General features: G+C 41.4%; 1 protein-coding gene across 2 annotated transcripts in view; it reads right to left on the reverse strand.

Moving 5' to 3' along the window:
- PARN (poly(A)-specific ribonuclease) overlaps window positions 1-17,535 on the reverse strand; it is a 220,466-nt gene that overhangs the window by 12,949 nt on the left and 189,982 nt on the right. For both annotated transcript variants that reach the window (XM_033963574.1, XM_033963575.1), the window contains exon 23: window positions 5,426-5,619. In XM_033963574.1, the coding sequence (XP_033819465.1) occupies window positions 5,426-5,619 (194 nt within the window). The remainder of the gene's footprint in view (window positions 1-5,425; window positions 5,620-17,535) is intronic.

The following is a 17,535-nucleotide window of genomic DNA, read 5'->3' on the forward strand; positions in this document are numbered from 1 at the left end:
GTTGTTTCCCTCTCCCCCATTATAAAAGTAGATTTCATATTGACTTGTGATATTTTTGCTACTCTGCCTTATCAATTACAACCGGAAAAGCAATATATCACCCATTATAATCTGCCAGCTTTCCTAATCTCTGTAAACATTTCTTCATTTGTCTGCTCATTCTGTCCTGAGGGATGGTAGAACAGGCTTACCTGTATACTCCTTTCCTTTACACATGGAATTTCCATAAGGATTCTATGCTGCTATCTATACATGCAGAATGTTTATTTTGTTTGATTCAATTCCCTTTAACAAGAAGCCGCTCAGTCCCGAGCAGGAACGCCAAAGCGTGCTCCTGCTCATTGCCGCTCAATGGCAGAAAAAAACGGATCTCATGGAAGCCACCACTGACCGGGTTAGCATTGGGGCAGGAGCGCGGAAAGCACTGCCCACTGCACCTCTGGTCCACCACAAATCAGCAGAGGAGGTAGAAGGACAGGGCAGGGAGGGGGGACAGGGTGCAGAGCCTGACAGGGAGGGGAGGAAAGGAAGGAAGAGGGATAGGTGAAGAGCTTGACAGGGGTTGGGAGAGAAGGGGGCTGGGTGCAGAGCCTGATAGGGGAGGGAGGGAAGGAGGCTGGGTGCAGTGCCTGACAGGGGAGGCAGGGAAGGGGACTGGGTACAGAGCCTGTCAGTGCAGGGCACTTGAATATTAAGACGCCCGACTTATATACGAGTCAACCATTTTTCCTCCTTTTTGGAGGGAAAATGGGGTCTCAATTTACATTCGGATCAATTTATATTCGAGTATATACGGTATATGCCAGTACTTAAAAATACATTTGTGGTGACCAAACAGGCATCAGAGGCAGTATCAGATTCCAAATTAAATTCTAACAAGGTGATCTTTCATCTCATGATCATCATAAGACACCAAATTTATCTATGAGTACTATAAGGAAATTCAGTTCAGCATATTGAAGTTGGTTATACCAGGTTTGTACATAAAAGAATCTGAATGACACAAAACTTGCATCCAGAGCATATTTTTGGCACAAAGCCTGCATCAGCATGGCTCATTAATCCCACTGCTCCAGATTAAACATTATTGTATGTATATCATTAGCTCCATCATACCAAATGAATGCTACTCTATTTTGTAAGACAGATATTTGTTTCCATATATTGCCCAAATGCTATTGAAGCAGTATACATTTCGATATACTAGGTATTTGTTACCACCCTTCAACATGCCAAGGACTGGAAACTGGCGAATGTCACACCTATCTTTAAGAAGGGATCGAGAGGTGATCCTGGGAACTACAGACCGGTGAGCCTGACTTCAGTTATAGGGAAGATGGTGGAAGCAATGATCAAGGACAGCATTTGCGAGCACATCGAGAAAAATGGCCTACTGCGGACAAGCCAGCACGGATTCTGTAAGGGAAGGTCGTGCCTGACAAACCTTCTGTACTTCTTTGAGGGAATAAGCAGTCAGGTGGACAAAGGGGAACCCATAGACATCATTTACCTTGATTTTCAAAAGGCCTTTGACAAGGTGCCACATGAAAGGCTGCTTAGGAAGCTGTGGAACCACGGGGTGGGCGGGGATGTACACAAATGGATCAAGCACTGGCTGTCAGGAAGACTACAGAGGGTCGGAGTAAAGGGCCAATATTCTGACTGGCGGGGAGTCACGAGCGGTGTGCCGCAGGGATCGGTGCTGGGGCCGCTACTCTTCAACATATTTATCAATGACCTGGAAACGGAGGCAAAGTGTGAGGTTATAAAATTTGCAGACGATACCAAGCTCTGCGCCAGAGTTAGGACCAGGGAGGAGTGTGAGGAACTGCAAAGGGACCTCGATAAGTTGGAGGACTGGGCAAACAAATGGCAAATGCGCTTTAACGTAGATAAATGCAAGGTCATGCACATAGGGAAAAAGAACCTGCTGTTCGAGTATAAAATGGGGGGGAGATTGCTGGAAGACACCGGACTTGAGAGAGACTTGGGTGTGCTAGTGGATCCATCCATGAAACCATCCGCACAGTGTGCAGCAGCCTCGAAGAAAGCCAACAGGATGCTGGGCATCATCAAGAGGGGCATATCAACCAGGACGCAGGAAGTCATCATGCCGCTGTATCGAGCAATGGTGCGCCCACATCTGGAATACTGCGTTCAATATTGGTCGCCGCACCTCAAGAAGGACATGGCAGTTCTTGAGAGAGTCCAAAGGAGGGCAACGAAACTGGTAAGAGGGCTGGAAAACTGCCCATATGCTGAGAGGCTGGATAAACTGGGGCTCTTCTCTCTGAAAAAGAGGAGGCTCAGGGGGGATATGATAGAGACCTTCAAAATACTTAGGGGCATAGAGAGGGTGGACAGGGACAGGTTCTTCAGACTAAAAGGGACGACAGGTACGAGGGGGCACTCAGAGAAACTGAAGGGAGATAGGTTCAAATCAAATGCAAGGAAGTTTTTCTTCACCCAAAGGGTCGTGGACAAATGGAATGCGCTCCCGGAGGAAGTGATCCGGCAGAGTACAGTACAGGGATTCAAACAGGGATTGGACAGATTAGGGAGGTGCTGGGGTGTTGCATAAGTATAGACAGCTCACCAGGTCGTGCAGGTGCAAGGCCGGAGGGTTAGGACATTGATGGGAAGATAGGACTTCGATGAGAAACCTAGGGGGCAAGGGGGCCCCTTCTGGTGATTAAGGCAGGTCATGACCTGTTGGGCCGCCGCGGGGGCGGACTGCTGGGCGGGATGGACCTCTGGTCTGACCCGGCAGAGGCACTGCTTATGTTCTTATGTTCCTATGAGTGGGCAAATACCCTGTTACTCTATATCAATACCATCTTTGAGTCTTAGATATGTGCCGCCTGAGTGTGACACCCCAGGGCTTGAGTAATCCCTGTGAGCCTCAGTCCCAGCTAAAAACCAAAATAAAAGAGAGAGGGAGTTCTTAACATTTTCATGAAACAAAAATCAATAGGGAATTTTCACCCCAGAAAGGAACCAAGACCTCAGGGAGACTGCACAGGCTTACCACATCTACAATCTGCTGAGACTGAGAACAAACTGGCTTCCAGGGGACTGCACAACCTACTTATACGTTAAGTCAAAGCTCAGTGGTTCTCAGTCTCCATCTTCTGGTAGGAGTGTATAATACCCATCTGTGCCAGTCAAGAGGGATACTATGATAAGTTAGGCTTTCCTTTATTCCGGAGGGCTCCAATGAAAGTGGCGGTGACGGCAAAAATGGCAAATAGGAGTGATTAAGAAGGGAATCGCGAACAGATCGGAGAAGGTTATCATGCTGCTGCACCAGGCCATGGTACACCCCCACCTGGAATACTGCGTCACCGTACTTAAAGAAGGACACAGTACTACTCGAAAGGGTCCAGAGAAGAGCGACTAAAATGGTTAAGGGGCTGGAGGAGTTGCCATACAGTGAGAGATTAGAGAAACTGGGCCCTCATCTCCCTTGAAAAGAGGAGACAGAGAGGACATGATTGAAACATTCAAGATAATGAAGGGAATAGACTTAGATAAAGACAGGTTGTTCACTCTCTCCAAGGTAGGGAGAATGAGAGGGCACTCTCTAAAGTTGAAAGGGGATAGATTCCGTACAAACGTAAGGAAGTTCTTCTTCACCCAGAGAGTGGTGGAAAACTGGAACGCTCTTCCGGAGGCTGTTATAGAGGAAAACACCCCCCAGGGATTCAAGACAAAGTTAGACAAGCTCCTGCTGAATCAGAAAGTACGCAGGTAAGGCTAGACTCAGGTCACTGGTCTTTGACCTACGGGCCACCGTGGGAGCGGACTGCTTGGCACGATGGACCACTGGTCTGACCCAGCAGCGGCAATTCTTATGTTCTTAAACTTCAGTTAAGCCTAAAATAATGTTACTGGCTTGATACCAATCAGGAAATAGTGACTAAGATGGAAATCACAAAAAGTATGAATGGACACTGAAGCAAGTTATAATGCTTATCCTATGACACTACTGCAACATTTTAAGCTATTAGGTATTCTTCAAGGAAAAATATTTCAAGATTTGTGATATGCTATGTATCCATGGAACACATCAGATCCAAGCAGAGTACTGCACTGGAGAGAACATAAAATTCTTGACCTGTGCTACCTTAGTATTCTAAACAAGCGTTTTTACCATATACCAGTGCATGCATTCAATAGTTAATGAAATTCAGACGTGAACCAAAAGTAAATATTACACTGCTCAAGTCAACACTGGTCAAAAAAAGAAAGCTGTATTTTTTAAAAATTGTTTTAGGCCCCCTTTTATGAAGCCACATCAGGCTTTTTATCGTCATCCGTGGCTGTATTAGCTCTGACACTCATAGGAATTCTATAAGCATCGAAGCTTTTACCACTGCGGTTGGCGATAAAAAAACTCCAACATGGCTTCATAAAAAGGGGGGTTATATTTTATTGAACATGTAATTTACATCCACTTCTTGCATTCTGACCTGCTGATTTGCTGAAGGACTTTATAGAAATAAAACAAAAACCAAAGGAAATAAGGTAATATTTTTCTTATTGGACTAACTCAATGCATTTTATGATGAGTTTTCGAAGGTAACCCTTCTTCAGATCAGAAACAAGCAAATGTTGATAAATATCAGTATATATAAGGAAAACATGAAAGCATTTCAGAGATAGTTTCACAGGAAGAGGGAGTTAGTCCAATAAAAAAGTTTGTTTCCTTTATTTTTTGCTTTAGTTCTATATTTTACCTTGAAAAGTGGACTAACACAGCCACCATACCATTTTACTTTTGAAGGATTTTGTGATGCGCTTTGGCTTATAATATAAGCCTCATATTACAGCAAACTTGATGACATTGAGAGAAATCTACTTGCTCCTGAAGTAAAATAAAAAAAAATATTATCGAGCAGTTATGTGCCTTGAGGAAATATATATTAAATCCAATTGCTCCATCACACTCCATTCACCTTCAAGAGCTCTGGCTTAACAAAAGTAAATGTAATAAAAGGAACATGCCAAAAAAAGTTTAGAATACCATTATGAGTAAGGCTGGTTTAAAAAACAAGTCAGTCAAGCTAATTTATCAAAGCTAAGTGAAGATCTGCTTCTAATAGCTGAAGGAATAGCCTGAGCAGTAAATCAGAGAACAATCATACTTCGACTTAGGAGTGAAGTTCACCACTGTTATGGTATAAGCAAAACTAACCCATTTGGAGACATTCCCTCTGACTAAAGAATTCAGTTCTACCTACAAGTATGTTTTTTTGTATAAATTAAGGATCTTACCAAGACTGATTAACTCATCTTGAAGAACCTGTAAGAGACCTCCATAAACATATCCTAGTGCATAAACTGATATATGCCCCAGTTCTATATCTGAGGAGCATAAAATCAAATAAAACAGTAAAGTGTTTAAGGACTACCTAGCACCAACCTGCTGGTACAGCTTCTTCCTGTATTTTTGGAGAAGGTCTTTCTTTCTCCTTTGTATCTGAAGCAGATTCCTCACTAGAATCTGTTGGATCTTGCTCTCCACTTTGAACTTCTCCTTCTTCTAAATCATCAGAGCCTGTTTCCTCTTGAATAGGACTCATACTCATTTTCCCTGCTGCACTGTGAGCTATAAAACTGAGAATAAAAAGACAATACAATGGGTTACCTGGTATGAGATAACAGTGAATGGAAGCTATTCTGTTTTAATCACAATACACACACAAAAGCATGAATACTTCCTGCTATTAGCTACACTGCTAATAGCATCTGCATCTGGCATCTTCATTACCCTGTACATTGCCACATTTAAAGCACTTTGGCTTGGCGTTCCAAATTACTTCCATTGTCATACTCCCCTGCGCACTCTATTTTCCATAAATGATCGCCAATTGGTCTTGCCCTCATCTTGGTTCGCAAATCTAGAGTCCATGCAGCACAGTGCCTTTTTCTTTACAGCCCCAGCACTGTGGAATTCTCTACCTCTATTTATTCATGGGGAAGCTCCATTGAAGAAATTCAAAGTAGTAGTTAAATCATGACTATTTGAAACAAGTATTTTCAAATTAATCGAGTGGTTTTCTAGGCATGGTTTGCTGCTAGACCCTGCATCCCTGTTTCCCTCTTCCCCCTTTGTTTGAGTGTGTTTTTTGTGGGTTTTTTTAAATTTTTTTTTTTTGTTACCCATCCTGCCTGTCTGTTTTGAATCTAGTATCATTGATACTTTTCTATCCAGAAATTGTAGTTCCCTTTTCAATTTGTATTAGTAGATTGTACACTCTGTTTTAATTAGAGCTAAAGGAGGTATAGTAAATCTGACTGAAATAAAAAAATCATAAACTGGGTTAAAAAGAAAAATAAATCTGAAGACTATGAATTGGTGTTACTATCTACAAAAAGGTACAGAGAAAAGTGAAGGGAGATTGAACAGCTTTCTTAAGAAACAAGGTTAAACAAGTTAAGGGAAGACAGATAACAGCAATTTGTTAGAGGATTATAAAACCACGATTTTTGTGAAGTAAAGAAATTGCCATTCGCTCGATCAGACAGTGTTGGATTAGGATACACTTACAAATTTGAGGAGGGTTTTTTTATATTTTTTCCAGTTAACACACAAACCACAGAATTCATCACTAGAATATTACATTACATTAGTGACGTCTATTCCGCCTATACCTTGCAGTTCAAGGCGGATTACAAAAGAGATGACTTGACATTTCTAATGACGTTACAATAGTTTTGGGGGTTTTTTTGTTACAAAAGAGGTGAGAAAGCTGGATAAATTCCAGAAGAACTTGCAATTGGATAGTAAGATGACTGTACATTTCTGGTAATATAACAGATAGGTTACAGTTAGGTTACAAATAATATTACATTACATTTCAGGGATCTGTATTCTTGGTTGGTGTTTTGAGGAGGAATAGATTACCTAAGTGGAGGCTTTGGGAGGGGAATTTATCTGGGAGGAGGGGGAAGGGGGGGGGTTAAGATATCTGGATAAATTTTTTGAAAAGCAGGGTTTCAATTTCTTTTTGAAATGTTTTAAGGTCGCCCGTTGCTTTCAGCAGGTTGGAGATGGAGTGGTTAAGCTTTGCTGCTTGCGTCGCAAGAAAGTTGTCAAACATTTTCTTGCGCTGAGTGCCCTTGAGCGGAGGGAAGGCAAAAGGGGTCAGGGTTCTTCTTTGTCTTGTGTTGAGGATCTGATTTAAGCGGTTGTTTAGGTAGGAGGGGGCAGAGCCGTTTAATGCTTTGAATAATAGACAGTAGAATTTGAATTGAATTCATGCTTGTATTGATAGCCAGTGAGAGTCTAGGAAGGCAGTGGTGATGTGATCATATTTTCTCAGAGAGTAGATCAGTCTGAGGGCGGTGTTTTGTATAGTCTGAACTTATTTTATCATGTTGGCAGGACAAGGTAGATAGAGGGAATTGCAATAGTCCAGTAGACCTAAGACTAGGGACTGGACAATTAGCCTGAATTGCTCTGGGTCGAAGAATTTTCTTATTTTACGTAGATTTCTCATCAAGGTTGGAATGGTGAATTTAGGTGGAGATTAACAAGCATTACAATCTGGTATGAGGAACAGGGAATGCATTGCCCCCTAGGATCTGCATGTATTTCCACCCCTGGATATAGGATGCTAGGCTTGGACCACTAGTCCAACCCAATATGGCTCCTCTTTAAACTTCACTTTTGTAAAATGACTTTTAACTCAAAAAAGGTGAGAAGACAGCCACCAAAATAAGTCCCTCTTTACTCAAGAAAATGCAGACTAAGCTCAATACAGCTTAGACAGGTGGGCTACAATTTATACAGTTGCAGTTAAAATGAAAATAAGTTTGAGCGATCCTAAATGTGTAATCAATAAAGGCAATATGGAAAGGATAAACTGAAGAAAAAAAATACATGGGAAGATGCCCAGCGAGATGTTCTTCTGTAGACAATGGGAGGAAATCAAAAGTGATCAGTGTTATGTGAGTTTAAAAAGAACCACTAGGTCAATAAAGTTTTCCAGACATTCTGCCATGGTTCACATCGTATTATTTATGCTTATGCCTCCACTGAGACTGCTTCTCAATGGAAAACATACTATTTTAAGTAATCATTTTTTCATCATTGCATTGCACAACACATTTGAAATGTATGAACAACCTAGAATTACATTAGAATCTCTGAAGAATTACACCTCAAACAGTATCTGACCTGATGCTTTAATGTTTCAAAAAAAAAAAAAAAATAATAATAATAAAAATAGATTAGGTTCTTTGTTAATATCTTTTCTAGTAGATAGGTGTGTCGTTCTGGACAGTACAGTATTCTCCCTATGCTCGCAAGCCATGCAAAAGGAATCCATTCACGGTTTTCAACTTTTCTTCCTTCTACCAAGGGCTCTGTAGCCCCCTTCATTTTGTACCAAAGCAGGTGATAGCCCTATATAGATACACATAAGGAGAGGTATGGGGAGACTTCCCGAAATACAGTGCTGTTCTGCTCTGAAAGTATAACAAACATGTTAAACAAATGGAACAATCCAAACTTTGGAATAACCATACAATTCAGAAACATTTATGGAGTTCAAAACATTTCCCAATGCACTACAGTAATCTCAGCACTACAGTAATCTCAATGACATCAAAATCTCAGCTTTGACTTGAATCATCTGATTTATAGAGTAGGCGGGCAGAGAAATAACTGACAGAGCAGGGCTTCAGAATGACACACTTATATACTAGAAAAGATATTAAAGTAAGAACCTAATCTCTTTTTCTAATGCAATAGGTGTGTCATTCTGGAAGTAGGAACTAGAGATTCCCGTCCCCGTGGAATCTATCTCCATCTCCATCCCATCCCCGCAAGTTCTGTTCCTGTCCAATCCCTGTAAGCTCTGTCCTCATCTGCACAAGCTTCAAACACTTAAGATTTTCAAGTGTTTGAGGCTTGTGCAGATAAGGACAGAGCTTGCAGGGTTGGGATAAGGACAGGGACAGAACTTGCAGGGATGGGATGGGGACAAAAATAAATACCATTGGGACTGGGACAAATTTATCCCCATGTAATTCTCTAGGACTTACAAAAGCAGTCCCAGAAATCTAGGTTGGGATCTCTGTACCTGCTCGTAACACTGAGGACTCAAATACAATGTCCTCCCGTGCTGTCATGTCCTCTCTATAGAGCTTGGAAAACATACGCAATGTGGACCAGGTCACTGCCCTAAAAATCTCCTTGGGTGAAATCACCCGAGTTTCTGCACAAGAAGCAGCCATGCATATTGTTGAATGTGCTTACAAGGAGACTGGTGATTGCTTGCCATGGGCAATATTAATTAATTCATTCAGTTTTTTTAGCCTGTCCTCCAAAAGGAGTTCAGCACAGGTCATAATCAGGCACTCAGGCATTTTCCATATCTGTCCCAGAGAGCCTGAAAAACTGTCTAACGTACCTGGGGCAGTGGAGGATTAAGTGACTTGCCCAGATCACAAGGAGAAGCACAGGGTCTGAACCCACAACCTCAGGGTGCTGAGGCTGTAGCTCTAATCCCTATGCCACACTATAATAAGATGGTCATACGAATCCATCTTGAAATAGTAACCTAGGACGCTGGTGTATCATGTCTAGCCTGACTGGTGAGCACAAACAGATGGTCAGACAGTTGAAACTCATTAATGATCTCTAGATGAGATCTCATCGCATTCAGCTTTCTCAGAGTCTGATCCTTTTTCTTTGATCTTGTGGTCTGAAATGCTGATAATCTTACTTCTTGATTGACATGAAATGAGAAATGACCTTTGGCAAAAAGGATGGGACCATGCATAGGGAAACTCCCATCTTTGTGATCTTGAAGAAGGGCTCCCTGCATGACAGCACCTGCAGTTCCAAAATTCTCGCTGAGGAGAACAAAGAGAACGGTCTTGACAGTAAGGTCCATAAGGGACGCTTCTCGAATAGGTTCACAAGGAGCTTGACTGAGGACATGCAGAATCACATTAAGATGGTGGTCTGAGCCTTAGCACTCCTTTTAGGAATTTAGCTACTTGTATGTCTAAATAAGAAGCCAGGGGAGCCCTGTCACTTGGGAAAGCCAGCACCACCAAGAATGAAGCACTAAATGGAAGCGTCTTTTCTGTTGTGCAACAGTGCTGAAAAGTTTTCCATGCCTTAGCAGAAGCGGTGAGCATTACAGGCTTCTTGGCTCCAAGGAAAGTAGGAAAGACTACCTCTGAGTATCCTTTGTACTCTAATGCCGCACGCTCAAGAGCCATGCTATAACACCAAATTGATCTGATTTTCTATGACCACTGGGGTCCCTGGGAAAGAAGATCAGGCTGAACCCGCAATAAGAGGTCTCTGAAGACACATTAGGTCCACACACCATGGCCTGCGCAGCCAATCCGGAGCCATGAAGACCACTCTCCTTGCAATTTTGTGAAGAATCCATCCTATCATGGGCCATGGAGAAAATACATACAAGAGCTTGCTCTTTGGTTACAGCTGGACTAGATGGCCCAGGCTTTCGCTTCCAGGCTCAGATCTTCAACCGATGAAATGGTCTACCTTCTTTTTCTTCAACGTAGCTCTCCATGACCAACACAGCCATATCGGGATGCTGGAAAAAAGATGTGGGCTGCGCATTCACTCCACTAAGGAAAGACCACTGAGTAGAAGAAGCTTGCTGGGAGTCTGACTCCTGCAGGGAGTAGGACATAATCTCAGTGCTAAAGGCTTGAACAGCCAACATACAGTGGGATCTTCTTATCATAGAAACATAGAAACATAGAAATTGACGGCAGAAAAGGGCCACAGCCCATCGAGTCTGCCCACACCAGTGACCCACCCCCTGATTCTTACTCTCCTATAGATCCCACATGAATATCCCATTTCCTCTTGAAATCTATCACGCTGCTGGCCTCAATCACCCGCTGAGGCAGCTCGTTCCAATGATCGACCACCCTTTCGGTGAAGAAGTACTTCCTAGCATCACCCTGAAATTTCCCTCCCCTGATTTTCAGCGAGTGTCCTCTGGTTACCGAGGGCCCCGTAAGACTGAAGATATCATCTTTCACCACTATACGCCCAGTAATATACTTAAAGGTTTCAATCATGTCTCCTCTCTATCGAGAGCCCCCACTGTGTCCTGTCCACTCGATCCTGTATGCAGCCCTATATCTCCTAGCAGGGAAGACTCGCTCTGCGAGAGAAAAATCATACAAACTGACCCCCTCACTTTCTGAATCCCTGTCAGAAAGGTCCACAGGATCCTGGTCAGCTTCTGGCAATGCCGCCGATACACTCTGGGAGCCAAAGTCTCCCTGCGTAACCTCTGATTAACTGCCAGACTTCATCAGAGTATCCAGGCTATCCAAATAAGTTCTCAACATCAAATTAATGAATTTAGCAGAAAAGGCATTACTAGGCAGCAGTGAGTCCCCTCTAGGTAACTCAGCCTTATGTCTCTTGGGCTCAGCAGCTTCCACATTCTTGCACTTAGGTACGACGGTGTTCAGGGGCTCTGGATGGATTTTCTCTTGACAGACAGCCCCCCCCCCAATAGTTCCTAACTCCTAGAGACCAAAGGGGAAGCTAAACCGGACATGCTTGCCTCCCCCTTTATGTGCTGCATGACATGTAGCACAAGGTCATTTTTCAAGCAACTATCCAGTGCAACTCTGGCATGAATTAGAGGTAAAAGAGCCTGAGGACTCCTTCCCTGCCAGTTTTGAGGAAAATGAGGTGATTTGAAGGTTCTGGAGAACTTTGAAAAAAATTGAAAAATCCAAGATGGCCATGACGGCACGATTTTAAGAGCCAAAAACGGCTCAAAATCGACTTATCTATAGGTAAGAAACAAAAAAAAAAACACAGAAGACATGATTTTAGAGGTGGGGGACACTATAGGAATTGGCAGAGATCTTAAAAACAGGATTTTGAGGACCCTAAATTTTGCCCATAGGCTATAATAGCCTTACTCACTGTGACTTGTACTCTGAAAGTGTTGCAGTCTGCCTCAGCTCCAAGAAATAGCTGGATATGGGAGAAGAAACTCTGCCTCAATCAGCCTTCACCCAACGCTGAGATCTTTAGGCTGCCAGTCAGACCGAGGCCAGACTGGCCTCAATCCCCCCCAGAACCATGCATGCGAAGGGGGAGAAGCAAAATCATAGTTGGCATTCTGAAAAGCCCCCCCCCCCCTGTGCACCCTGTGGATGCCAACAGCCTGCGCTCAAGCTCCTGCAATTCAGTAGGTAAGCTAAGGTACTAGGGGTACGGACCCTGAGCTTCACAAAGATCTCTGCAGGCTGGCCAAACAAATCCCCAAGGGATTAACCTACTAGTTGCAGACCTAATTCTGCTTCTTCTCCATGGAGGCAGAGTTCTCCCCTGATCTGGTGAACTCTGGTGCACAGATAGCCCCCAAAATTGCAAAAAAACAAAACAACCCAAAATAATAAATATACAGAACAGACCAGAAAGACAACATCCAGCTTGCTTGCAGAAGGAAAAACTTAAGGGGGCAGTTGAAAAGAAGGAGGAGTTGAAAACCTGGAGTGGATTCCTTCTGTACGTCTCACAAGCATGGGAAGAATACCCTACTGTCTAGAATGACACACTTATTGCACTAAAAAATGTTAATATCAAAGCAAGCCACTCTGCAAATTTAAGTGCAGGTGGAGACTAAGGTAGAACAAACTGCCTCTGCTCATTTCACATTTCCTATCAATTCACATATAGGTGACCTCTTTTGTGGCCTTTTTCCATAAGCCCAAGAGAAAAGACCTACTGTATCAAGCCCTTAGATATATAATGGCACTTATAGCTCTGTGAGGAAATGCCTCAGCTGACTTAGTCTAAGAGCAAAAGTTCAGTTTTCATGTAACTCAAAACATTTTGTAGAAATTAATGATGGAATGCTAGTTTTAGGAAATAAAAAGAGAGATTTATGACAATACAGGTATTTGTGGCCAGGTATTGAGGCTAACAGGTTAGCAAGTGACAAAAAACACTGGAAAAACTGCTGAATGAAAACTTCCCTTCAAGAATTTCTTGTTCCATATTCCATCTGACCAGTTATCATTGTTTGTGACAGCAAATCCCACTTAGTATTTTTGCCTATTTTATCTTGTTTGTATTATATAAGTGAAATCACAAACATCTTAGTTCTAAATGCACCATCCTGCCATTCCGCTGTTAACAATGAATATTCAAGAAACCCCTGTGTTGTTAACCACAGTATGCTCACTTAATCCTGTGCCCTAAATAAGCTGCTGCATTGACTTGGAACAACTTGTTAGTAGCTGTGCAGCCCAGGCAGCTCATCTTACTTTTTAAAATCAGCTTTTACACATTTCCTTCCACTGCTTGCTGCAGTTAGCATAGAAAATAAAACCAGATGTAAATATTTCTTGCTGCTCCTCACTTGAATTTTGACTGGCAGAACAAGTATTCACCAGCAACACATTACTTGAATTTCTTTTTTTCACAAAATAGGTATGAACGAAGTGACACTTAAAGCTCTACTGGGGTTTAAGCAATGTTATTACATTGCATATCATCTGAATTCATTTACCAGGAATATAGATGCCATTGACTTACTGCTGCCAAACTAGAATTTGATATTACTGCAACAGTGTGTTTGATCCCTATTGCTAAACTGTACCACTGACTCAAATCTAAGACATTTAAGTTTAGTTTAACTCATTAAAAGGCTTTCTATATCACCTTTTGCAAATCACAAAATAGTTTACAGAATTAAATTAAAAAAAAAATAAAAATGCAAGCATATAATCCATACAAATCATTTAACCAACACACCATGGAATCAAGCATGTCAAAACAGCTTAGGGTTGTACAGTTACATATCTACTGCACAGGAACATTCAGCTGTTAGGTATCCTTTTACATACTAGAATAATATTTCAGAAATCGGAACCATTTATTTAAAATATGGGATGACTGATCTGTGACTCAGGGGCAGCAAAGCAAGCTACCATATGGAAAAGTTCCGGATTCAATTCCCAATCAATAAGGGTGATACATAGTGGTCAGATTTAAAGCCCATAATGGAGTCTTGAGATATGGTTCTTGGCAACACACTGATGTACACAATAAAGATGGTAAGACCCACTAGAACAACTCCAAAATAACATGGAGAGTAGCAGGTTAAAGTTGAATGTACAAAACCCAAAAATAATGCTAATACGAAGACTGCAGGTGCAGGAAACTCTGGGGTCTTTATAGCTTTGGGACACCTCAATAAAGCTCTCTGAAGAGGTTAGGTATTTAGGTTTTCTGGTTGATTCGAAATTGACTTTTAACAGTCATGTTCAGGAATTGATAAAAAAGATTTTTTTTTCAGATTGTGGCTTTTCAATAGGCTTCGACCATATTTGTCTCCTAGCATATTTAGGGTCATTCTGCAGTCAATGGTATTATCATGTCTGGACTATTGTAATCTTGTGCTCCTGGGCTTACCAACAACCCTGTTGAGTGCATTACAGGTTGCTCAAAATTCAGTGGTTAGACCTCTTTTTCACTTGGAAAGGACTGCAGTTGTCACAGAATATTATGTGAAGCCTATACTGGTTGAAGTCAGAAGATCATATATAATTTAGACTGCTTGTGATGGTATATTTGTGTTTGAATAGTTTGGCTCCTGCAAGTTTAGTGGGTATTATTCATGCTTATGTCACTTTATTCAAGTTGCGCTCAGTCCATCATGGTGACTTGTTTGTGCCATCTGTGAGGAAATTGAGACTGAATATCTCACGTGTAACTATGTTTTTCTGTAGGGACCCCAGGAATGGAATCAGCTACCTTTGTACATTAGAAAGCAATGTAATCTTGATGCTTTTAAGAAGTTATTGAAGAAACATTTATTTTGTAATATGAAATATGGGCCTTAAGGCATTTGCATTTGTGTAAGCACTGGTCGCTTATTTTGTTTGTGTTTTTAAATGTATTTTTTGTATTTTTAATTATGTATGTTTACATTGTGAGCCGCCTTGGGAAAGGCGGGTTATAAATAAATAAAACAAAATAAACAAGAAGATCTCACTGTTCAAAGCACAAGGTGTAAAAAAAAGGGGAGGAAAAGGATCTCAGAAAGCTGCTTGGTGACAGGGAATAAACCTCAGCCAAGTCTGACAAGGTTCCACGTTTCATTCATTGATCCTGAAACACCTCCCCATTCCTTTTTTATTTATTATGACTCTTTCTTCCTTTTAATATTAATTTTTATAAAATTTTCTCCACTGACTGAATGCTGCTAAATAAACATGCAGCCAGCCTATGTGAACCCTTGAGAAAGCCAGCAATTTTGGCGAAACGGGTCCCGTCAGGCTGACTTTCAGCAACATTTGAGATAAGTAAATTTGAAGATACATTGAACAGTAATTCAAATAAATATAGTTTTAAGAGAAGACTCGGTGGAGAAGATTTTACATCTTATGCTTTGAACAGAGGGATCATCTTGTTATTTTGGTATGGTTCTTGGCCTCATGACATTTGATGCACTGGCCAGAAGAATGGAGGGGTCTATTACAATAAAGAAAAGTCTCTGGGTAGTTGTGGATGAAGGCTTGAGGCAGGATCCCAGCAATGTTTCAACTGAGATGGAAAAGAGGAAGATGAAACTACTAGGCCAAAAAATATTAAAATGGAGTGGGATGTTCTGTTGCTCTATGCAAGAAATCATTAACAGATTTTAGGCATATGCAGGAAATAAGCTACTTAATTGGTTGTGAATCCCAAGTGAGCTAAACCGAGTAGCCTTCTAAAATGTGCTCAGTGCTTTCTAGCATATTGCAACAGTATACATAATTTACCATATTTTTCACTCCATAAGATGCACCTGACCATAAGACACACACTAGATTTAGAGGAGGAAAACAAGAAAAAAACATTCTGAACTAAATTCTCCCTGCCAGGCTCTGCACCCAACCCCACACTCCATTCCAAGCGCTGCACCCTGTCCCCCCCCCCTCTGTGCCAGGCTCTGTACCCCATCCCTCCCCTCTGGTGGTCTAGTGGTAGGCCGGGACAGGGCACAGGGCGGGCAGATGTCAAGGCAGATGACTTTAAAATATGCAATGTCACCTCAGTAACAACTATAGAAAAATAGACAAATAAAGTGCAAAATATAGACAGCAGATATAAATTCTCAAAATTGACTCATTTTGATCACTAAATTGAAAATAAAATAATTTTTCCTACCTTTGTCTGGTGATTTCTTTCATTCTTTTCTTCCTCAGGCCCAACAATTGTCCCTTCCTCCCTCCTTCCTATGTCAGAATTGACATCGGGTGTAAGGCTTCTGAACCTGTGGCGTACAATCGATGCACCCGCCTGACCTTTCCCTTCCTCTACTTGCAGCGGTAAGCAGCAAGTAGCAGTAGCGGTGGGTGAGAAACCCTGATCTAAATAAGGTAACCGGGGGGGGGGTGGGGGTGATTGGGGTATTCGCTCCATAGCACGCACCCTTTTTCCCCTCACTTTTTTTGGAGATAAAAAGTGCATCTTATGGAGCAACAAATACGGTATTTAGCACGAGTATGTATGCTGTTTGAGTCTAGCAGCAACATAAATTGAGTGGCACTCAAAAACAATCATTTCACAGGATTCTTAGAGTAAGTGTTTAGGGTGTTGACAGTCCAGCAGCAGTCTGAATCAAGCAGCATTTTAAATACTTTTATCACAGAAGTCTCATAAAGATTGTTTTGAGAGTTCTCTCATTTGATAATACTGACCATTTGGAAACAGTTGACCCCTGATGCAGGCAATTTTTCCGAAACACGACCCATGTCAGGTTATTTAATAAAGAGAACTCTGCTATCCCATTCTGCAAGGCCCTCAGTGCTTTTTTTACTTCACTATTTGGTGTGTGTACTTTGATTCCCTCTCTTTGCTTTTATATAACTAGAAATGAACATAGACATCTGGAGTACTGTAATGTACTTACTGCAAGCTACTTTTGTCAGGCTTTTCTTCTGAATAAAAGGGAAAAGGAGTTATCTAGTAAATAGGTTTAGACACACGATTTGCATCTAGACCTCCTTCTATGAAAAGCTGAACAGAATACCCCACTATTTCAACAGTCTCTACCCATTTAACTCTGTTTTCTACCTGTTACCAACTTCAAACTTCTCCCTTGGTCAAATTTACTCTAAGTTCTATATGCATTCAATGAAAATGGCAGACTAAAAATTTAGTATGTTCACTGTTTCCCTCAATATATTATTAAAAATGAAACAAAAAATTCAAAGCACTTAAATTTGATCCATACACAAGGACTTCTTACCATTAACTATGCAACCTACCAAAGCTTTTTTCAAAACTTGAAAACTATTTTTAAAAATTCCCATCACAGTTATAGATTATTCTTAAAAAACAAAACAAAACATGTAACAGATGTACTATCAGATATCAATTTGACCTTTAAAAATTTTAAAGCATTCTTAAATATACTGTACATCAGAACAGTTTAGCACATGGATATACACCAAACATTCTGCCATGGACACCTCTACACACACGTCTAATGTGAAGAACGAGGCATACAA

This window comes from Geotrypetes seraphini, chromosome 11 (genome assembly GCF_902459505.1).
Source record: "Geotrypetes seraphini chromosome 11, aGeoSer1.1, whole genome shotgun sequence".
Lineage (NCBI taxonomy): Eukaryota > Metazoa > Chordata > Amphibia > Gymnophiona > Dermophiidae > Geotrypetes > Geotrypetes seraphini.